General features: G+C 35.8%; 1 protein-coding gene across 4 annotated transcripts in view; it reads right to left on the bottom strand.

Annotated features, from left to right (window-relative positions):
- Positions 1-23,141, bottom strand: part of TMEM168 (transmembrane protein 168) — a 43,119-nt gene extending 19,978 nt beyond the window's left edge. The window contains exons 1-2 of one of the 4 annotated variants that reach the window (XM_007504155.3): positions 22,918-23,141; positions 14,085-15,344 (exon numbers count right to left, since the gene is read on the bottom strand). In XM_007504155.3, coding sequence (XP_007504217.1) covers positions 14,085-15,212 — 1,128 coding nt within the window. In that variant the 5' untranslated portion in view covers positions 15,213-15,344; positions 22,918-23,141. Of the gene's footprint in view, positions 1-14,084; positions 15,345-22,355; positions 22,492-22,917 lie in introns of those variants that run through there. The other 3 variants (XM_001363612.5, XM_056799562.1, XM_056799563.1) reach the window with 3 other exon arrangements.
- Between the last annotated feature and the right edge of the window lie 2,204 nt (positions 23,142-25,345).

Here is a 25,345-nt window from a genome sequence, read left to right on the forward strand (position 1 = left end):
AGGAATCCATCTATCATTTCTTAAAAGGAACCCACCAAAAGAAAAGTACCAAGAATGTCACAGCCAGAATCCAAAACTATCAAATGTTAAAAGAAAAGCTATTATGAATCCAAACTTCTTACATTGTGTCATGTGAAAGTTGACAGATCACGTATTCATATTAGAAAAAGGGAGCAAGTGCTCAGACAAACACAAGAACTATATGAATGCAAACAATATTTTTCATACAAAGTCAGATTTAAATAACTAGAGATTTTGTTGGATGAGAAGCAGGCTGATCCAATATAATAAAAATGATAATACTGCCTAATTTACTAATTTAGTACCCTGCCAATCAAACTACCAAAAAATTACTTTTTACGCTGGAAAAAAAAAAAGATACATCTGGAGTAACAAAAGGTCAAGAATATCAAGGAAATTAATGAAAAGAAAGAAGACTAGCAATACTACATCTCAAGCTATACAAAGCTGTAATCAATCACTAAAACAATTTGGTACTGAATAATAAATAGTGTAGCTGATAATTTGACAAAAACTGCTGGGAAAATTGGAAGACAGTTATGGGAGAGATTGGGTTTGGATCAACATCTCATACCCTATACCAAGATAAACTCATGATGGGTGAATGACTTAAATATAAAGAAGGAAACTATAAGTAAATTAGGTGAATATAGAATAGTATACATGTCAGATCTTTGGGAAAGGAAAGATTTTAAGGACAAGCAAGAGTTGGAAAAAATTACAAAATGTAAAATAAATAATTTTATTATGTTAAATTAAAAAGTTTTTGAACAAACAAAACCAATGTAACCAAAATTAGCAGGGAAGCAACAAATTGGGGGAAAAAAATCTTCATAACAAAAACCTCTAACAAAGGTCTAATTATTCAAATTTATAAAGAGCTAAATAAATTGTACAAAAAAATCAAGCCATTCCCCAATTGATAAATAGGCAAGGGACATGAATAGGCAATTTTCATCTAAAGAAATCAAAACTATTAATATGCACATGAAAAAGTGTTCTAAATCTCTTATAATCAGAGAGATGCAAATCAAAACAACTCTGAGGAATCATGTGGCAAAATCAGGATATTAATTCATTGCTGGTGGAGTTGTGAATTGATCCAACCATTCTGGAGGGCAATTTGGAACTATGCCCAAAGGGTGCTAAAAGACTATCTGCTCTTTGATCCAGTCATAGCACTGCTGGGTTTGTACCCCAAAGGGATAATAAGGAAAAAGACTTGTACAAGAATATTCATAACTGCGCTCTTTGTGGTGGCAAAAAATTGTAAAATGAGGGGATGCCCTTCAATTGGGGAATGGCTGAACAAGTTGTGGTATACGCTGATGATGGAAGGTGATGCCTAAAGGAATAATGAACTGGAGGAATTCCATGTGAACTGGAACAACCTCCAGGAACTGATACAGAGTGAGAGGAGCAGAATAGGAGAACATTATACACAGAGACTGACACATTGTGGCACAATCGAACGTAATAGACTTCTCTACTAGTAGCAATGCAGTAAATCAGAACAATTCTGAGGGACTTATGAGAAAGAACACTATCTACATTCAGAGGAAGAACTTTGGGAGTAGAAACTCAGAAGAAAAACAACTGCTTGATTACATGGGTCGAGAGAGATATGATTGGGGATGTAGACTCCAAATGATCATCCTAGTGCAAACATCAACAACATGGAAATAGGTTTTGATCAAGAACACAGTGGAATTGCAAGTCATCTACAGGAAGGTGGAGAGGAGGTGGGAAGGAAAAGAATATGATTCTTGTAACCAAGGGAAAATGTTCTAAATTCACTAATTAAATAAATGTTTAAAAAAAGAGCATGCTGGAATGAAAAATAACAACATACAAAAAAAATGAACACAGTAACCTAGTGTTTGATAAACACAAAGATCCCAGCTATTGGGCAAGAATTTGCTATCTGACAAAAATTGGAAAATAGTCTGGCAGAAACTGGACATAAAACAACATCTCACATAACATACCAAGATACAGTCAAAATGGGCACATGATTTAGACAAAAACAGTGAGCTCACAAGCAAATTAGCAGTGAATGGTAGTAATTATCTGCCAGATCTATGGATAGGGAAAGAGTTCATGACCAGACAAGAACAGAGAGGTTCACAGAAAGTAAAATGGATAACTGTGATTATATAAAATTTAAAAGACTGTGCACAAAAAACCCAGTGTAGCTAGAATTAGAAGAAAAGCAGGAAAGAGAGGAAAAAACCCTTTGCAGCAAGTTTTTCTTTGTCTTACTTATCAAAGGTATTGGGAAATGGGCACTAATAAACAGAGAAATGCAAATTAAAATAATTTACATACCAACTCACACCTCTCTGATTAGCTAAGATGACAGAAAAGAAAAACAACAAACAATGGAGGGCATATGGGGAAAATAGGTATACTATTGCAGTGCTGATGGAGTTATGAACTAGCCCAACCATTCTAGAAGGCAATCTGGAACAATGACCCCAAAGCTAGTAAACTGCGTGTAACCTTTGACCTGGCAACAGCCTGACTATGTCTAAACCTCAGAGAACAAAGAAAAAGAACCCATATGCATAAAAATATGCATTAAAAAAAAAGCAATTTTTGTGGTGACAAAGAATTGGAAAGGGATGTCCATCAGCTGGGAAATTACCAAAGAAGCCACAGTATGTGTGATGAAAGGAAGAAGGATAAGGTGGGAGAGAATCTATAATTGAAAATAAAATAAAACTGAATTTTTCAAAAATGGGAGTAAACTGTACTTGGGGATTTTAAACTGCTTGGTTTTCCCTGGGGTAACTGAGGCAAATACTTCAGTGTTTCTACAAAAACAAACAAACAAACAAACAACATTATCAATAAACCCAAGAGAAGGTCTGTGAGTATACTTGGCAATATAAGTATTATTTTAAGTATTACTTAAAAACATTTCTGGAATCTGTTGTCTAGACATCTTATTTCTTAATATCCCTTTTGTCTAGATGTAAGAAATAGCAATGGAGCACTGAGTGTTTTCTTGTGTCTGGCCAAAATATTTTTCTTTCTATTTTCCTGTGCATTTGTTCTTGATACTTCAGAAATGCCTACACTTCTCCAATAAAACAAATATAAAAATTCTATAATAAGGTTTGCTTATTGACAATTTTAAAAAGAAACCATAAAATAAGGGAGAAAACAGTGTAGTCAATGAACAATGTAGTCAATGAACAGTGTAGTCAAAGAAACAAACAGCTGTAATGGAATATTTTAAATTCAAAATGAGGTTTTAAAAGAAACAACAGAAGTTAATGGAAAGCTTCAGCTTTTTAATGTAAATTACTTGGAATGATACTGCTGAATACATTTTGAAAATATTACTAAACAAAACAGGCAACAAAAAACTATTCACCAGAAAAGACTTTTAGAACTATGAAGAACAATTAAGTCCAGTTCTAGAAGAGGGGAGCCCTGAGTTCTAATTGTACTCTGGGACTATTGTAGGTCATACCCTTTGACTCAGCTATACTACTGTTGGGTCTGTTTCTCAAAGAGATCAGGGAAAAAGGAAAAGAATCTATATGTTCCAAAATATTTGTAGCAGATCTCTTTGTGGTGGCAAAGAACTGGAAATTGAAGGGATTTCCACCAATTGGGAAATGTTTGAACAAATTGCAGAAACAATATCTGAAGAATATCTTATGCATGTCCAGCTCTAGAGAAAGAACTGATTAACAGAAACATAAAATACATAATTTATATATACATATTTTTTCTTGGATGATGCCTTGTAAGGTGAGGGGAAGGAAGAGAAAGGGAGAGATACCTGGAAATTTTAATGAAACAAATTGGTAAATAATCTTTTAAAAAACCAAGCTATACACAATAAAGATTCATTGCTTTACATATAATCATTTTTATGTTCTATTTTCTTCTACTAGAGGCAGATGATGATGGTAAGAGCCCTGAGCCTGAAGTCAATAAAGTCTTGAATTTAAATGCAGACTTAGACACTTATTAGCTCTACCCTCAGCAAATCACTTACACTGTTTGCCTCAGTTTCCTCAACTGTAAAATGATGATAATTATACACCTTACAAGGCTGTTGTAAAAATTGAATGAGTTAATATGGCATATAGTAGTTGTTATATAAATGCTTATTCTCTTCCCATTTTTTGATGTCAGTTGAGTTTAATAAATATTTCACTACACCTTTTATATACTAAATAGCTTTAATGGGGTTTTTTAAATAAAAGTAATCAATTGGGAATATGTTGTGTCTAGCTAGAAAGAAAAAAATCTTCAGAACAACTGGTGATCTGAGAAAAAGATCAAAGTGAATATAAAGAATTCTATGCATTTGAAAATATTGAATAATCCATCTTTCCAAAGCAGTAATAAGCCAGAATCTTCCTGGGACATGATGCTTATATTAATATCATTAATATATTATATGGAATTGTTACATATTGTATAAAATATGAGAAAGAATATTTTGAAACTTAAGTGCTTACATTTTTAAATGACTTAAAAGCAAGTCATTCTAGTCTAAAGGGCTGTGACTCTTAACCTTTCCCCACTTTTTCTACATTTCTAGCATCATTCTGAAAAGGTAGAAAGCTAATCTGGAACACAATTCTACTCAGCATAATAAATATGGGTTATAGTAGAAATTTTATTCTTTGCCTCATATATTACAGTTTTAAGAGAATAAAAAGATATGGATGTATAATTTTTGTCAACATGGTAAATCCATGTATTTACTTCATCACAAATTTATGAAATGCCTCCTATATGTTAAATGCTGAGTAGGTATTTAATACATGTAAGACAACAACATGTATAACAATAATAAACTAGCATTTTCATATAAATTTATAAAGTCTACAAAGCTCTTTGCAGTTATTATCATTTTTTAACCTCACAACCCTGAGAGGGAAATACTATTATCATTTTTACAGATAAGGAAACTAAGGTAGACAGAGGTTAAGTGATTTGCCCAAGGCTCACACAATTAAGTGTCTGAGGTTGGATATGACTCCTGGTCCATCACATATCTATAGCCAGCTCAATTCTTCCACTTAGCTATTTCATTGGCTGAAGAATTTTAATCATAAAAAAATGTAAAATAACTAAATTCTATAAGATTTGGGGGTACCAAATAAGATTAGTTTAAGGTATCAGCCTCCTGGTTTTATAGTCATGCATAACAGTCTCACAACAGCCATACAAAAGGATTCAGAACAAGAAAACAGAAGGGACAAGCAACACTTGGTATGCCAGAACCTTCTGCCACAGGCAGTTACTATGGGCTTCAATTAAGAGAAGAGCAGTTCACATTATCATCAACTAGTATTTATATGACATTCCCACTGAACCTTTGGGCATATTTACATATCTAACTACAAAGTTAAAGCTAATAATAGAATCTGAAAACCAACACTTTGGCAAAGAAGGAACAAACAGATGGGTCTTAGTACCTTATGCCATTGGCAAGCATATATAGACACACCAGGGACTGAAATTCCAAAGGCATGGACAACATACCAAATGTCCAGCCTTAGAGGGACTTTTAGTTAATTAAGCTATTTCATCTATACTGTTTCAGTAGATCCATGTCCCATATGTTAGATATCAGTATGAGATATGAAATAAATGCCCCATGTATATGAAAGCATATATATTATTATATGCATATATATGCTTTTAGACAGATATTTTAAAACATGTTTTAAAACATAATTTCAATAAGAAAACTTTCAAAAGTTAATAACTTAAAAACAGCAAGTGACTAAGGAATAGGATGGAACATAATCTGTGTTGATGAAGTAGCTACACATAGAATCAGGTATCTCTGAAATATTTCATTTTCAAGCATGTGAATTCAAATGGGCCTGTCTTCAAATGGAACCATGTTATACATGAGACCAAATGGAAAAAGGAACTGTAGCTGTCAACTTTTAAGAGTACCCAATATGGAAAAGTGGTAGCCAGGCATATAACAGATGGAGAGCTGGTCTCAGAGTCAGGAGGATCCTTGGTCCTGTTCTTCCTATGATACATCCTGAAAGTGTGGCCCTGCTTGACCAACAATCTCAATACTGTAAGTGGTCTAGTAGTACAACTGGATCTGCATTGCTAGAGGAACGTTCTCATTAGGAGTTCTCTATACTGATGAAATCAGAAGCCTAGTTAAAAAAAATATGTTAAGAATATTAGGTGGGTGTCTAAGCAACACTTGGACAATACCCTCATCAGAAACATCTTCTAATTGAAACAAGGATTAAGGAAGGTTCTTTTGTCCATATTACCAAAAACTAATTATTCATTAACACTTAAGATAAATGTCTTGACATCAGTTAAGAAGATTAAACTAGTTTGGATTTCTAGTTTATTAAAAAATCAATTACAATATGCCAGGATTAACAATGTTATCTTTCAAAGTAGGCTCTTTGTTTTTCAAAGGAAAAGTTCTGAGAAGTTTTCATCGCTCATAATTATTTTAAGTTTCTATGTTGACTTTTCATTTCCTCTTTATGCCTGTGTTGAATTTATTTTATACTTATATAAAAATGCTCATTTTGGTTGATGTTTATTACACTTATAGTAAAAAAAACTTTTGTTCAATTTTGACGCTATACTTTACTTGTTTGATTAGGTAAAGTATCTATGAAATAAATAGGCTTACTTTAGATAGGGCAAAGAGAAGTAAGAATGGACCCTTCAATATGTAGTACTCACTTTTTTCCTTAAAGTTAAAAGTTTGCTAATTTGGCCCAAAAATTATTCCAATTTTCTATTTACAAACTATGATATAGATTAGTTGGAGCAAGGCTTAAAAAAAAAGTTTCTGGAGTACTCTTTCAGTAACCTATCTGCTATCATGCCAATTCTCCAAATACATATTTATCATTCTCCCACCTATCAGCTGTTACAGAATCTTTTTTACAACTTCTGACCCCTTTTGTTCTATCTCATACTCAGCTGCTTTTAAGAAAGTGTAATAAGGGATTATTTGAATGATAAATGATAACTAAAGATCAGGGCTTCTTCCTTCCTCTCTTTCCTCCCTTCCTCCCTCCCCTTTTAATTGCTTCTTTTGTTGGTCTTTCTAAATCAACTTTGAGTTTTATGATGTCTCAAATAAAATACTCTTTCTCTTCTCTAAGATTAATAAGTAAGGGTTTTATTGGGGAAGAAGGGAAAGATAGGGAAATGGAAGGAAAGAGGGTTTCCCTAATACTAGAATAATTCTTAGGTTGAAGGATTGTGGAATATAGTTCAGTTTGGGAAAATGGGCTGATAGGTCTGGAAGTTCAGTAACTATATCACAGCAGAGAAATCAGAGAGAGATGGACTTTTGTCCTTCTTTCTTCTGTCTCAAAAGTCAAGAGACCTCAGACTCCTTTCTGTCTCAAAAGCCCAGAGAGACTCTTCTCCTTTCTGTCTCCAAAGCAAAGAGACTCCAGACTTCAGTTGGTCAGATCTTTTTTTCCAACCATCTTTCCTGGTCACATCCTAAAAAGAATGTTCTCATTTGAATGACAGGTCAGCAGTCCCAGCTACTCCAGCTCCGCATTCCCAATTTTTCACTTCCACAAAAGGTACTAATAACTTCCTTCACACTACTCCCACCAAACACTAATTGTTCCAACTGACTCAGATTCAGTTTTTTCATTTTTTTACTTTTCTTCCTACTGGCTCTGAACTGTCTTTTTATTTTATTTGAACCTTTTGATGGATTAGTCATCTCCAAACATACAGTTTCCCTCTGAAATAAAGGGGGGGAAAACAACAGTAAAGCAAAGCAAACTAACATTGTGACCTCTCTGACACCATATTCCATTTCAGACAATCCACCTCTGCAACACAAGATGGAAAACATATTTTCCCAACTAATCTTAGAAATAAGATTTGATCATTATAATTACAAAATCTGAATTATCTTTTTTAAAGGCAGTAGATAGCAGTGGGCAGCAGTAATAGTTCTTAACTAATTCTAATCTAAGTAAAGAATTTCCTTCATTTTAATACCACAAATATTAAAGGGTCTAGACTCTAAATTTTCCTTCAGAAAAGACTTATAATCATATCAAACACAAAATATAATTAAGTTTCTCCACAATTTATATATTTTTATTATACATACATTAATTTAATTAGCATTATTTCCATTTTTTGTTTTTACAAATGCTCTCTGCTAGTATGAAATCCTCACCAAGAAATAGGTTGTCTGAATGATGTGGCACCAAGTTCCTTGTCAAGCAGCCCTTTTTCCAAGATAGAGCATTTTGATATATAGCTAGGACCCACAAGCTCCATCTCCACTAAAATCACACTTTCTGCAAGAAGCTTTTTTCTGATTCCCTTTAATATTTAGCTATCTTCACTTTGAAATAATTTCCAATTTATGCTGCATTTCTCTTGTTTGCAATGTTGTTTCATTCATATAAGCTTCCTAAGAGATAGAGCTATATTTGCTTTTCATTGGGCCCCCAGCACTTAGCACAGGGCCTGGAATAGTAAATACCTGTTGCCTTGACTGGAATTGGAGTTCATTCAATGTCTCCTCATCCTAAATGATGCTCAGAGACTGTAATGTGACAATCTGAATGGATAGAAGATGTTTCCAATGCCACATTCCTCACATCAGTTAAATTATTAAGACAAAAAAATACTTTTGTCATCAATTTTTGCCTAGAATATTAGGTCATCTAGTTTTTGTCTATATAGTTCCTCTCAAACACCAATAAAGATGCCAGAGGTCTGGAAAATGGATGATAAGCAAGCATTTACACTTTTTGAGGGGGTACTTTCAGAACTGACTGGCTTGGGGAAGAGTATGGATAAGTTGCAGCTCAACTAAAGGTGAGAAATGTGATCTAAAGGAAGATGGATAACACTACTAAGACAATCATCTCTTCTCCCACTGAAGAGTGACTTCTTTCTTATGTAGAAAATGTCTCTATTTCCCACCTCCCTCAAGCATTAGGCCTCTTCAAATTCTCCTTTCACATTCCATGGTAGGAGGACATGACATATGATACTAGATCTTATGGCCCCAGGAGTTCCTTCTGTTTTTTCTTCCCTAAGTACAGGTGATATGAGCAACAATCCTGAGATGGATGCTCCTAGTTTTGGAAGCAATCTCGGGAGTTGAAAGCTCCTAACTCTGGGTACAAATTTCCCAGCAGAAGGGACTTCCCAGAGATGACCACTCGCAGAATAATCCACGTGGCATGCCCTAGCCTGCCAAAAATTATGGACCTCTTGTGGTCTGCTCAAACAATGCAGATCTAGGCACTATGCTGAGCACTGGGGATACAAAGACAGGTAAAAAACAGTCCTGCTCTCAAAGCAAGCACAGTTTAATGGAGGAGACATGTAAGCAATTATTTATAAGATACACACATATAGATACATACACACATGTAAAAATTGTGGGTAGTTTCAGAAGGAATATATTAAAATTAAGGGCTATGAAAGGCTCCTTGAAGAAATTCAGACTTTATCTGAGACTCAAAACCAGGAGGAACAGATAAGGAGGGGTGCCATTCCAGGCACAGATGTTAGTCAATGAAAATATACAGAGTCAGGAGATGGAGGGTCTTGTGTGAGGAACAGCAATAATTCCAGTGTCACTGGACAGCATAGAGTATGTTGGAGGAGAGTAAGGTGTTAAGTAGACTTTAAGAACCAAAGGATTTCATATTTGATCCTGGAGACAAAAGGGAGCCACTGGAGTTTACTGAAAGAGAGAGGGTAGCAGTGGTAACAGAGTCAGACCCATGCTTTAGGAAGTTCAATTTGAGAGCTGAGTGGATGGGACTGGAGTGAGGAAAGACTTAGGAAGCAGGAAGAACAATCCACGGTTTATTACAATAATCCCTGAATGAAGTGCTAACAGCCTACACCAAGGTGATGGCAATGTAAAAGGCAAGAAGGGGTCAGAAACAAGAAATCAATGTTTTGAAGACAGAACTGGGGGCGGGGGGAAGGGAAGAGAGACAGAGACAGAGAGGGGGAAGGGAAAAAGAGAGGGAGATAGTGGGAAAGATAAGGGGAAAGATAATGAGGATTCATTTTTGAACAGACTGAGTTTCAAGATGTGAAATGACATATGTGTTCAGGAGACCCTATATAAAGTGTTTCATGTTTTAAGTAGCAACCTCTATAGGAAAGTACAATAGTAATGATGGATTACTGTTCCGTGTTGTATCTGTCAATGTGCGCTTATGAGTCTTTTTGTGTTTTAAATATTTTTGTGATGGAAGAGATAAAAAAATGGTTTATAAATTATCTATTTTTTTACATTGAGTACTTTTCTAGAAGGAATTCTATAAATCCCTTTTTGAGGAAGCCTTGGAAATAAGCTATTCTTAAGATTTGCTTTGGAGACTTTCCCTAGAGTTCAACTCTAGGATATAAATGTAAGAAGCCAAAAAGTTCAAGAACAGTCTGATACCCTCTTTTAGAGGTCAGGCTTTCCCAGAATTAAATCTAGTCAGTGTGAGCCCAGAATTGGGGTCCCTTAGTTGAAGAAGGAACCATTCTCACAGATGTTTACATGTCACTGATTTTCTTTAGGTTTTGATAATTTAACACATCTTGTCATAGTTGATGAAGTTGCTACCACACCCTCTGTCCTTGAAATTCTCAATACTCTATTAATGATGCTCCTTTCAGGTTTCTTCTCTGCTTCTTTTTTCTTCAGCCCACAAAGTATATGTGGGCATCCCCCAAGGCTCACTCCACTGGTACTTTTTTATACCCTCTTTTCAATCTCAACAAAAGCTTCTTTCACTTCAATTATCTCTTCTACATGAATGAATCAGAAATCTATTTCCACATCTACTTTTTTCCTTATCTACAAGTCCTATTTTCCAACTGTTAGCAGAACATTTTCATATGAATGTCTTGTTGACATCTCAAACTCATAAATCCAAAACTAAACTTTACTCCCCTGAAAACCTCCTAACTTCTCTAAGCTATTATACTATTACTTTTTTAATTAACTAGTCAAATGACCTATCATCTTTGATTCTTAAAACAGTTATCCTCTCCTTTTTTCCTACCATCCCAATCCCTCTTTGTCCACACTGAGCAACCGAATTCAGGCTTCAATCTCTTATCATCACACTTAAAATAGCCTCCTCATTGCTCTCTTTACTTCCAGTCTTTCCTCTCTTCAATAAATCCTACACACTGCTGCCAAAAATAACTTTCCTAATAGGGCTGAATTTGGCTCTCATGTTCAAAACTCTTCCAGAAACCTCTCCATTGCCAACAGGATAAAATACAAATACCTTATCCTGACATTCAACATCTTACACAATTTGGCTTCAGCTCCTCTTAACAGACAGAATGTAGTCAGCCAATTTGAACTATTACTCTGTAACCCTGTCTTGTTCTCTCATGTTTCTGTGCATTGCAAAGATGGTTTCTGCCTCGCCTCTCCTCCCCTCCAAAGTTTGGAACCAGTTCCCCATCCTTTCCCTAATAGTAGTTACTAATTCTACCCCTAAGCTCTAAGACCTGTCCTATGCAAACAGCCCATTCTAAATTATGTAATATAGGCATACTTCATTTTATTGCACTTGACTTTATTGTGCTTTGCAGATATTGCATTTTTTACAAATTGAAGGTTTGTAGTAACCTTGCATCGAGAAAGTCTACTGATGCCATTTTTCTAACAGCATGTGCTCACAGCATGTCTTTACACTTTGAAAATTCTCACACTATTTCAAACATTATTATTATATATGTTATGGTGATCTATGGTTAATATTCTTTATGCTGTTATTGTAATTGTTTTGGTGTGCCATGAACCTCACTTGGTTGATGTTGAATTTAATTAATGTTGAAGTTATAAGATACTGAACTTAACTGATAAATATATCTATATCTCTCCTTCTTCTTGGGTCTCCCTATTCCATGAGACTCAACAATATTTTGAAATTAGGCCAAAAAATAAAGCTATAATGGCTAATAGGTTCAAGTTAAAAAAGGAAGAGGCAATTGATGTGACAAACTTCATTGTTGTTTTGAGAAAGTGTCACAGTTACCCCAAACTTCAGGAACCACCTCCCTGATCAGGCAATAGCCATTAATCACAAGAGACAAGACACCCCCACCCCAACTGGCAAAGAGATTACAACTCACTAAAGGCTCAGATGATGGTTAATATTTTTTAGCAATAAAGTATTTTTAAATTAAGGCAGTTACATTTTTTAGACATAACATTATTACAACTTAATAAACTATAGTATAGTGTAAATATAACTTTTGTTTGTATTGGAAAGTGAAAAAATTCATATGACTTGCTTTACTGTAGTGGTCTGGAACAAAACCTGCAATATCTCTGAGGTATGCCTATATAGTTATTTTTGTACACAATATATATCCTCTACTGGAAGCTAAAATCCAAAATTTAAAAGATACTTAATATATTTTTGTTTAATTAATTCTTTAATTAAGGTTAATGACAAAATGTAAACTAATTGCAAAAGCAAAACTAAAGGATAGTATATTTTTTTGTAAAGTTTCTCTTTTATCCAAAAATGAATTTAAAAATGTTTCTCCTAACGATAGTAGACAATTATCCTATGGTCTACCTGGCAATATTAGACTAACCAGATGGAAGGTCTTTATGGATATTAAGAAAAAAATAATAATTCCTTCAAAAGTATCTATGACATCATTGAAACAATCTTATATTCTGGCTTGATTTTTCACCACAGCAAATATTTTTGACACATTGCTATGTGTAGCAGCACAGGATAGAAATATGATACATTCTTTTTCCAGTAGTATGTGTTTTTGCCCATGGCATAGTCTGGCACACAGTAGATACTCAATAAATGCTTGTTGACTGATATGCAGCACATAGTAGGTAACCAACGTATATAGCATTGAAATGAAATTTCTCACTTTAGGGAAAAGTCAAGCATACCTTTTGTGTCAATTGGTCTAAGATAAGTGACATTTGCTGTCATGTTACATTAAAGTTAAGTGGGAGGGCCTCAGAGAAAGAATCACAGTATTTCCCCCATTGAAACTTTTAGAGAAGAATGTGGAGAGAAAAGTCAAGTACAAGGCACCTTTTCAATAAACAATATTGCTTGTTGTTTTCTGGGAAAGATGATGATTTATATTATCAAGACTGTTCTTTCAATTATAAGCCCAAAGTTAGGATACAGAAAATAAAGATCTTTCACTCTACAGTTCTTAATTAACTTAGTATATTATTACTACCTGCTTGGAATACTATAATAGCCTTATAACTACTTCCATAATCTATTCTCCTATAATCTATCTTTCACATTATTGAGGTACTAATCATAATAATAACTATTTACATAGTATGTTAAGAGTTTGCAGAGTACATTTACAGACATGATTTCACCTGAGCATCACAATTTTGAGGCAGATATACACTAGCCCATTTTACAAAAGAAACTAGGTCTTGTAGAGGTTAAGTGACTTATCAATGATACATATCTGGAAAGTGTCAGAGGCAGAATTGAAGGTCAGATTTCCCAATGCAACTTTCCTGACTCCTACTCTACCCATTACAATGTAACAGTCCTAACTCTATTAGGAAACTATATCAAAACCCTTCAACAGTTTCTTAGCACCTAATGAATAAAGTTCAAGGCTAGTGGAATGTTGTGCCAGCTTGTTTTTTCAACCTTATTTTAAACTACTTCCTTCTATGTATATACACTAATCAAACTGGAAAACTTACACCCTACTATCGCCTCCAAGTAAACATGGAGTATTTTTCACTCTTTCTGACTACTTAATTCTTAGCCAATTCAACAAATCACCTTCAACAGGAAACATTCTTTCACTGCCCCAGTTAGTATTACTAAATATATAACTCCTTTATGTAACTATCATGTATTATTTTACATAATGCCTACTTATGTACATGTATAGCTTTCTAGTAGGAGAGAATTCTATCATTTTTCATTTTTGTGAGTGGCTAATATTTATTGTATTGAAATTAAACTATTTAAATTGCCATTTTTTAAAATATCATGCTAAAATAATACAATTATACAAGAGAAAATTGATAAATATTAACTTACCTGCCAGGATACTGCACCCAAAATTGCTGTTGCAAGAAGACTAAAAAAAACTAATTGTTCTGAAATTAAGCAAAAATGCCGCATTCCTTTAGATGCCATTACTCTATCAAGGCTATTATTATCTGCCCTGTGAGTATAATAAACTTTATGACAGTCATTTAATTTTGTATGGAACCCCCAAAGAGTTATAAGAAAAATAACATGGCAAATCACCCAAAAAATTCCAAAAATAGAAAAGCCTGGTATTACGAAGTACCAGAGATAAGGACTCCCAAGCTTGAAAGCTGAAAGAATAAAAAAAGTAAGCTCAATAAAGCCAATGGAAATGACAGAAAATCTTCTACAAATTCTTCCACGATACAAATAGGGTTTCCACCTTTCAGTAACTGAAAGTCCACTAAAATAGATGTCAAGGAAAGGATCAGTAATTAGACAGATAAAAAAACATGCAAAGGCAATTGGATTCCGAGGAGTTTCCAATGAAGAAAAAAACAATAAGATGCCAAAAATCACCAAATTTGGAATTGCTAGGAATGACTTCATTCTTAGGTCAATAATCAACATCGCCAAACCTACTACAAGCAAGATAACACTCATAGACTTTTCCACCAGCATAGTAGTACTGGCAATAGCAAATCCAACCAGTTCAAGGAATTCAACTGTGGTCAATAAGGTGGGTCGGTGACGAATACAACCACAAATTCTCTCCACCAAAGCACATAATATCCTCAATACTATGGAAGTCAGGAGCAAATACTTAGTTACTTCTTCTTTGACATCTTTTTTAAAAGGTGTGTTATCTAGGAAACAGAGGAGACCAAGCAAGAATCCAAACCAAAGGTTGGAGAGGCTTAAGCTTGCTGCTTCCATTGAAAAATAATAATAAAGAATGCTGGCAATCCCAAGAACAAAAAGGCCAAGTATAAAGATGACCAGAATTAGGGAATCTGCCGTCTTTTCCCATCTTACATAGAGACCTAGACATATTGCTACCAATAGATTGATTCTGGCTAAGTAGCCCAGATATCGAACTGAAGAATGCATGTTCACTTCTCTATTTACTTCCTCCAGTCTTGTCATTGCTGTATAGAGACAATGACTAATACAGTAACGCAGTGATCTACACATGTAAACTGGCAATTAAGGCTCTTTTTCCACACTATAAAAATCGTTTGCACTGCACTGCATCCAGGAAATCCAGGGTATCAGCAAGCTGCTACTTTGACATTTCCTCAGATTGAAATCTTATTTCTTGAAGACCTAAAGGAAAAAAAAAGGATTTGTGTACATTAAAATTTGTTTTCAAGGTAGTTTTTACATTGTACAAATAAGGTAACATAAGATGAAATTGTTTCTCTTGAAATATAATTTAGCACGGGTGTACATTTATCAAAAAGGAAATATTATTAAATTTATGTTAGTACTCTCTTCCAGCCAAGTATTACTTTGATGCCCTATCAGGGTGCAGAAGGTGACCCTGAATTCCTGAAGGCTATAAAGTACAATTTCTGCAAAGTCAATGAATCAACAAGCATTTATTCAGCATTTGCAATGTGCCAGGCACTATGCTGGATCCTAGGGACACAAAATGCAAAAATACTTTCCCTAAAGGAGTTTATACTGTAATAAAAGAAATATGTATATAATTAAGTATATACAAAATAAATGTGGTACAATGGGGTAGGAGGAGGCACTAGCAGGTAAGAGCATCAGGAAAGGCTTTATATTAGATGCATTCAAAAAGCATCTGAGAACTCTGGCTTGCTATGTTTGAAGAAGTTCATTAGCAAGTTGCAATGTTGCAAATTTTTTGACTATAGCATCTTCCATAGATCATATAATAAGGATCTGAGGGACTTGAAATCAGCATAGAGGGACTATCCAGACCAACTAAATCCTTGATGATGATGATGATGATGGTGGTGGTGGTGGTGGTGGTGATGGTCAGCATTTAAAGCTTTATATGTGTGTGTACACACACACGTATAAAGGTTTAAGCACTTTTCATATGTTACTTCATTTGGTCTTCACAATAACTCTGTGATGAGGTATGCACTACTGTTATCCTTATTTTACAGACAAGAAAATTATGCTAACAGTAGTTAAGTGCTATAGCCAAGGTCACACCACTTAGGAAGTATCTCTGAGGCAGATTCTAAATAAAAATCTTCCTGACTGCAAGTCCAACACTACATCAAACACATAGCTATTTCCAAATACTGCCTTGAAGTACTGAGGTATATATGGTAGTAATCAATAAAAAGAGATTAGGTAGTAAAGTACTTTGCAAATGTTGGGTATTGCTATGATAGCTAGTATTTATTCAAGTCTCTAAGGTTTCAAAAGCCCTTTATAAATATTATTTCCTTTTATCCTTACACCTCAGAATCTGTGCTATTAATCATCTCCCATTTTACAGATGAGAAAATGAGATAGGCAGAAATTAAAATACTTGCCCAGAGTAAGTAACATAGTTATTAAGTATGTAATGCTGGATTTGAACTTGGGTCCTCCTAACTCCACCTTGCTACCTTTGTTAATTTTATTTAAATAAAGAGTTTTACTTATAATTAGATTACTATATTACTGACACCAGTAGTAGGGCAAGAGCTGTTCTCATCATACATTTAATATCTGGTACTCCCTAGAACCAACAGTATATACCTGGAAGTCTTAGCTAAGGTGCAATTTATGTCTATGAAGAACAAGGTTTATAATAAAAGACTTCTAGGAAAATTCACAAAGAAAGATATCAATAACACTTCTATTTTCACAAATGAGTAAATGTTTTCTGAAAGGAAATATTTTATATTTATAGAAACTCTTCTTAAAATTACCTTATATTGTTTTTATGAGGTCTCTCGGGTTCTATGCAATTATTGGCTCTTAAAATAAGACTTTAAATTAACAAAAATGCAAAAAAAATGGTTTTAATACATTAAGTCTACTCAACCCATAAAGTTGTTCCACAATTATCTTTACAATTCTGACTTTATTACGACAATATCCTTCAATTATCAAAGCCAGTTTCCAACTTTTAAACGAACAACTGTGTCATTGTTTCCAAGATGCCTAAATTAATTTCTGTTATAAAACAACTTTAATTTTATTTCCAATAATAAAAATTTTCAGCATCATCATTATTAATTTTTAATACAAAATTAAATGTTATTACTTGAAATGCCTTGTAAGCTGTATTTCAAAATGACAAGGTCTGAACTTAAAATGGATGATTGAAAAATAATTTAAATATATGTTGGATAGCAATTTTAAAAACTGTAAGATTATTTCACAGGAACAGACTGATGTTGGATAGGACAGTTTTTTGGCTTATAGTGACAATAAATCTATAGAAACTACCAACCAGTTTAAAACTTAAGGGGAAAAATCTTCTGAGATCTAGCTTATGATCAGCATATCTGAAATTCTCTACTAAGATGGACACAAAAAAGAAACAGCAGGTCACCATGTAATTAGCAATCCAGAGTTGGCCATTTGGCTGGGAGAAATGTGCCCACCATGTGACATAATCTGCTAAGCCTAGATTGGTCTCATCTGTCATCTTTGGATGCCAGCTATAAAACATTCATGGAAATGACATACTTGTCCAAGAAGGAATTGCAGATGTCTCTCGTAGAATCATTCTTTAGTTACTTTGCTTTTGTATGTTCAATTAAGATTTTAAGAGGCTAAATATTTATCAAAAAGTTGCCATTTTATTTGTTTCAGTAATAAAATGAGTTGAGCTCTGTTAGTTTCCTAAACATACTACTTCGAATAATCCCCTACTTATATGTTGTTTTAATCTTTTTCTTGACAATAAGAAAAAGAAAAAAAAAAGAAAATTTTCTATTTTTCATTGATTTATAGTAACAAGTCTGAGAGCCAGTACGGTACAGTGGACAAAGCTGTCCTTGGAGTCAAAGGCCCATGTTCACATCTAGCCTCACAATTACACTTGCCTATGTGACCCTGGGAAAAATCACTCAACTACTGAGTAGACCCAGTAAACTAAGTGTATACTGTAGTTCATCATCTTTTGGCCACATTATTTTAAGAGCTTCCCAATTAGTCTCCCTAACTTCAGACACTCTCCTGCTCTAATTCATTCAAAGAGCTGCCAAACAGATATTCCTAAAGCACAGGCCTAACTTCACTCTCTTTCCTCAAGAATCTCCACTGGCTTCCAATTGCCTCTGGGATAAAATACAAGCTTTCTTGATTGGTATTTAAAGGTCTTTACAATCTGGTTCTGGCCTCCCTTTCCAAATTGACTGCACGATACCCTCCTTCACACACTCTCTATTGTAGTCAAACCAGACCACTTGTTCTTCATATAGAATATTCTCTCGAATTATTAACTATTAACTCCACCACATGTAGAATTGACTCCCTCCTCAGCAGTGCCTCCAAAAACCCTGAATTTTTTTCAGAGCTTAGCTCAAGTGTCCTCTCCTACCTAAGGGTTTTTGCATTTCCCTAGTTGTGAATGCTCTCCTTATTCCATCTCCTTCCCATCTCCTCATCAAAATTTTTTTTTTGCTTCTTATCCTACTGTATAATTCCTTTTTGGCATATAAGGTTTTTGTGCATTTTTCCCTCTTCCAAAAGAAGTTCCTTAACAATAGAGACAGTTTTTATCTTTGCATTCCCAGGGCCTTGCATAGTTCCCGAAACATGGTAATGTTTCATAAGTGTTCATAAGGATCACAATTTGTACTACTGAAGAGAATAGTTACTTGAAGTCATGACATATCTACTAAACAAACAAAAAATTACATCTATGTAATTCAGTCATACAGTAAACACTTGCCATTTAATATTCTTGTCAGTATACATAAACAGTATGTGCAACAAATTTCAGATGATGCCAAGCTGGGAGGGATAACTAACACACTAGATGAATTTAGGATCCAAAGGCTCTTAAAGATTAAAGCATGAAATGAATCCAATAAGATGAAATTCATTAGGGATAAATGTAAAGACCTGCACTTTGGTTTAAAAAAAAAAAAAGTTCAGGGGCAGCTGGGTGAGAACCAGGCCTAGAGACAGGAGGTCCTGGGTTCAAATCTGGCCTCAGATACTTCCCAGCTGTGTGACCCTGGGCAAGTCACCTAACCCCATTGCCTAGCCCTTACCACTCTTCTGCCTTAGAATCAATATACAACATTGATTCTATGATGGAAGGTAAGGATTTTTAGAAAAAGTTCAACTTTACAAGAATAAGATCGAAGAGAAATGGTTAGAAAGTAGTTCTGCAAAAGATCTATGAATTTTAGTGAAGTGAAAGCCTAAACAGTCAGCACCCAAAATGCTAATGCAGGCTGCATTAAGAATCTAGGCATCACTTCCAGAAAGAGGGAAGGGAGATCCCCACTGTGCATGATACTGCTCTCATCAAACTATATCTGCAATAATGAGTTTAGGTTCAGGCACTATAGTTTTAAGAAATAGAATAATAAGATGGAGAGTGCCTAGAAGAAGGTTGAGCCTATATCATATGACATTTTTGAGAAACTGGGTATGTTCAGCCTATAGAAGAGAAGTTGCAGCAGATACATGATAGTTTTCTTCAAATATAAGGCTGTCATGTAGGAAAGGGATTAGATTTGTTCTGTTTGGCCCCAGAGGACAGAACAAGGAATAATGGTAGAAACTGAAAAGAGATAAAACATGCAATCTACCTCTTTCCTGAGAAGTCTGCCACCTAAGAGAGAGGTGATAGATTTAGTATGGAGAATGTAATGCATATGTTTGGATATGGGCCATATGGTAAAATTCATTTGGCTGACTTCTTACAAGGATTGTCTTTTCCTTTATTTTTTTGGGGGGTGGGGTAATGTAGGAGAGAGAAAATTAAATTTTTAATCTTTTTAAAGTAAAATACAGGTTAGATTAAAAGAGGAAAATAACAAATAAGACATTGAATTCCACTAGGTGGAAAGGAGAATGACCTGGAAGCCTTTACTTTTGGACAATGAGGCTATATAAGAAAATGATGTGAAAGTCAAAAGAGGAAAGATTGCTGAGCAAAGGTGACAAAAAGACAGTATGGAAATGTCAGTGAAGAACAGAATATGTCTACTCCTTCTTCCTATAGGCCCAAGTTTTCAGGAACTCAGTACTAGAGTGGTGGCCATGGATTCAGTTTCTCCAGGAAGAAGCCAAATTTTCTAGTGTTTAAGTAATTAGAGTATGGAAGAAAAAGATTGAGGATGTGGGGAAACTATTACAAACATAACTAAATGGTCATGATGAAAGTTGCACTTTCTATTTCTCAGTTCTGATTATTTTTTTAAAACATTGCTAGGTGTTGGTTGATTTCATATCTTTCTTCACAGGTCTGTAGTGATGAGTGTTCAGTCATTCAGATTTCTGAATAAAACTTGTGCTCATAAGAAAGAAGAGAAAATAAAAGGAAAAAAATGAAAAGAAAGATATTTCAAAGGGGCAAATTTATGTTTAAGTGTCACAAATTTCTAACAATTAGAGCTATCCAAAAGTAGAATGAACTACCTCAAGAGGTGGTGGGTTCACCTCCCCAGGAGTTTTTTAAACAGAGGCCAAACAACTAGTGGAGATTGTTTCTGTCAGTGAGTTGGGCTGGAGGACTGCTGAGGTCACTTACAAATCTCAAATTCTGTGATTATGTGTGGTGTATTGGACACTAAGTGCAAGAGCTCTAATCAGAAATCTCAGTTCCTGGGATAAATTCAGCTGGGGATAGGGAGCTGGGAGGGGATGGGAAGAGGGAGGGAGAGAAAAGAGATAACCACAAGACAGAATGGCCTGGGTTTAGGTTGGATGCTAAGGAAAGAAAGGCTCTGAGAGACCGTTCCACTAGAGATATAGTCTTGGAGGGATAAGGAACAACACCTTCTCCCCTATAACCTCCAATTTCAGCTGCTAGAAACAACCCACAGTCCTAACCATATCATCCATTATCTGGAGGACCCTAAAGCCTAGAGAGCCTAGGATAAAAGACAAAAATTTGTCCTAAGACACTGTTTCTCAAAATGATGTTCACACTCATGAAATCAGTTTAGGAGTCCAAAAGGTCAATATTACTTTTATAATAATATCACATTGTTATCTCTGTTAAAATACTCGGTTTCCCTTTTCCAGCTACATAATTGTGGGAGCCTGGATTTTTCATACTTTTTCATATATTCATCCAAAACAACATATTGCAACAGACATGAGAATCCAGCTGTCTTCTATTAAGCCAGACCTTCAAGAGACTTGTAAAAATAAGTAAACAATACCACTTTTCTTACAATTTTCTTTGTTTTGGAAAACATACTTATTTTTCATAAAAACAGCCTATTTGTATCAGTTTTTACTTCTAATATAGTAATATAAACAAAAGCTCTTTTGTCTCCTCAATAATTTTTGATAGTGGGTCTTGAGACCAAAAAGTTTGAGAATCCCAGCCCTAAGATATGTACATGGATAATTAAAATACAAGACAAGAAGCAATCTTGGGAAATAAAGGAGAGAACTAGGCAGTACTTATTCCTAGTTTGTTCCAGGAAGGGAGGCTTCCTCTGTCCCTTTCTGAAGAAACTGAAGAGTTTCAGTTTACCCTTCCAGAGCCAAGGCAATTCGCTTCAATAAAAGCTCCCCAGCCTAAAAGCCCCTGCAGCTTCCTCATCATTAGGTACAAGGCATTCTAAAGTTTCAGGGGAGTTTTAAGTTAGAAAAAGCTTTTGGGGCAAAGAGAAAGTGAAAGTACTAATACCAACACCCGGAAATATCAGGTTCCCACCCGTTCTTTTTTTTGGGGGGGGGGGGAGAACTGGCCCCTCTCAGGTGAAATGAGTGGCTGCAAAGTCGATTGTTCCCGCAGAGACCAAGAAAAACCCAAATTCTCTCCCTTCTTCAGGGACCATCAAGTCCCACAATAGAAACTTGCGTTGTTCTGTCACTCCTGTACAATCGCGCTTTTCTCAGTAGTGCTACCAATGTTAACTCCATCTTTTAGATGTGGAAACATCTAACACGAGGTGAAGTGACTGCGCGATCCCGATCGAGCTCCAGCTCCTCATCCCCTACTGCCTCCCGCCCCGAGGTCTTTCCCCAGCGTCTCGCGGCCCACGCGCGTCAGGGGGCCGGACGTCCCCGGGCCAGTACTCTGGGCCGAAGCCCGACGTCCTTCTTTAGGGGGGGACCCCAGGTCCGGGGGCTTCTGGGGGAGGGCGGAGGTAGGGGCTGCCGCCGGAGTAGAGGAGCTGGGGCTGCCCGGGACCCCCAGTCGCCGCCTCTTCCTACCTGGCTCTGCTGGGGCCCGCCTGCTCCACTCGGCTGGGCCTGGATGTCTTGGCGTTCCGGGGGCTTAAAGAGGTGGGCCCCAAGTGAGGCCTACGCCGCGTAGGGCGGGGACCGGACCCGCAGCGGACTAGGAATTAACAGAGACCGGAATGTTGGGAAACTTTCTCCGTTACCAGTCGGGCCGCGGCGGCGGCGGCGGCGGCGGCCATGATCCCGCCGCCGGCTCAGCGGGTGGTACGGAGCGCGGACGGGGTCAAACCGCGCGGCGCCTCCTTCCAGCTCCGGTCCAGCTAGCCTCCCCAGGACCGATCCGGATTGCTTGCTCGTGCGCTGCTGGTCCGCGGCCCGCCCTGCGCGCCCCCCTTGGGTCTGGGGTAAAACTGAAGGCAGCTTTCCCCGCTAACCCGAGCCGGGCGATTGGGGAGGGCCTGCCTCTCGGATACAAACTAACCCTGTGGAGCAGGCCACTCGGGGGTGATGGTGGCTCCTTCTGAAGCAGCGCAATCAGAGTAGTACCAGGGGGAAGCCCCGAACTGAGTTCAAATCCTACTTCACTACTTACCAGCTTAATCATTATACCTTGTTTCCTCTGTAAATATAGAGGAGTTGGGCTCCAGATCTAAATCTGGGATGCTATGGCAGAACAGTCTCAATCGTCAGCTGAAAGTATAGGGTTTGTAAGACTTTTGTTTTTTGGGTTTTTTTCCGGTTTGAGATTTAGTGGGCTTGGAGAGCCTACGCATATCAGCCACGGTTTTGATAAGTTTGCTTCTAAAGAGAGTTTTTGCCTGGGGCTCAGTGATTTTGAATGTGTGTGTCCGGGGAGGGGCTTAAAAATCAAGGTCTTCCTGATTTAGAGGCCAGTTCTCAATCCATTAGGCCAGCTCCCTCTCCTTCATCTCCTTAATCCAAGTTAATAATTCCTTTATGGTTCTGACCCCATGCCTAGAATGCATATTCTCCCTCCTTAACCCTGCCTCTTAGAATCCTCATTAGTGTCCTTAAAAGGCTCATTTCAGTGGCCACCTTCTGCATGAAGCCTTTCCACATTCCCCCACTTTTCCTCACCAAATTGCCCTGTATTCATTTTGTATAATATACTTGGTCTGGCCAAGAACAGATCACAAACACAAGCAGAAAATCTCATCAAATATAATTACAACACGAAGCAACAGTGCCTGGCTTTTAATGAATGTTTATTGATTGACATACCAGAGTTTTTGGATGAAGCTAATGCATTCCTTAGGGGAACATTTATATTTGCAAATGCTTTCATCAATGGAGAGAAAGATCAGATCAGTGAATGAGCATGCAACTAAAAAAAAATACCTCGAAAAACAGCAAATAAAAAAATCCCAACTAACCACCAAATTAGAAATTCTGAAAATTAAATATGAGATTAACAAAATTAAAAGAAAAAAAACCACCACTTTGAATTGGTAAGTAAAAAAAAAGAAATGCTTTAAAAAGACTAAAGGAACAGTGAGCTAGTCTGATAAAAAAAATTGTTGGTATCAAATGAAAGCAAATTCACAATTGATGAAATAAAAGATGCTATTAGTAATTTTTAGGCTTTATTCTCAAATATGCTAATAAAACTGGCAATATAGTAAAAATGGAAGCTTATTTGCAAAGTATAAAATACCCATATTAATGAAACATTATTTAAATGATGTAAATAACCCAATATTAAAATAAAGAAATTGAATTAGGTATAAAAACTTTCCCAAAGGCCCTCAAGACTAGATGGACTTGAAATGAAATAGATCAAGCAGCCAATCAAGTCATTCCAAAAACTAATTGCAATAATAAAAAAGAAGGGATCCTGCCAGATGCATTCAACTATTATATGTGTGTATATACATATATGTATATAGATACATATATATAATATATATCCTTGGTATCTACAGCAGGGAAAGACAAAACAGAGAAAACTATCCTAAATTTTCCAAATGAATGCTGATTCAAACATTTTAAGTAAACTATTAGCAAAGAGTCTATATAACACCATTATTTCTTTAAATAATATACTATGACCAGGATATATTTATGCCAGGAATGCCAGTAGGACTCATTTGTAGAATATTTTTCAAAAAATGCATGCAATTATATCAATAGATGCTGGAAGAGAAACATTAAGAAGTCTAGGAGTAAATGGGTCTTTCCTAAATTTGGTAAATATCATATCCCAGCAATGGTGAAAGGCTACAATCACTTTTTTTTCCTATCTCCTTTGTTATTTTTATTTTTTTAAGTTTAATTAATTTAGAATATTTTTCCATAGTTACATGAATCATGTTTTTTCCCTCCCCTTATCCCACCCCCCACCCCCTTACCGAAACCAGCAATTCCACTGGATTTTTTACAAGTGTCATGTAATTACTTTTTAAACTTCAATTCTATTTTATTTTCACTTCTAAATTCTCTTCCTCTCCCTTTCATTTCCACTACCCATTGAGAAGGCAAGGCAGATAAAACAAATACTAGGGTCATTTCCAATAAGCTCAGAGATAAATCAAGGATGTCCATTATTACCACTATTATTTAATACAGTACTAGAAATTTCTAGCTATCGCAATAAGACTAAAAAAACTGAGAGAATAAGCAAGTAGAAACAGAACTATCACTATAAAGAGTCAGCTAAAAATTAATTGACACATTAACTTCAGCAAAGCTGTAGGATATAAAAGAGTCCCACATTAAATCTTCAGCATTTCAGTATATTACAAACAATACCTGGCAAAAAGAGATAGAAAAATACTTAAAATATAAAAATACTTAAAAGTACAGAGCATATAAAGTATTGGATGTTTGTCCACCACACCACACAGAAACTTTAAGTATACAGGTACAAAATACTTAAAAAAACAAACAAATATCTGGAGAAAGATCAATATTTTCTAAATGCATAGAAGAGAGCATAAGGAATATTAGAAGGTAACAGATAAGCAGGATAACTTTGAAATTACTTGTTGATTTTATTATAT

This window comes from Monodelphis domestica, chromosome 5, assembly GCF_027887165.1.
Source record: "Monodelphis domestica isolate mMonDom1 chromosome 5, mMonDom1.pri, whole genome shotgun sequence".
NCBI classification, from domain to species: Eukaryota; Metazoa; Chordata; class Mammalia; order Didelphimorphia; family Didelphidae; genus Monodelphis; species Monodelphis domestica.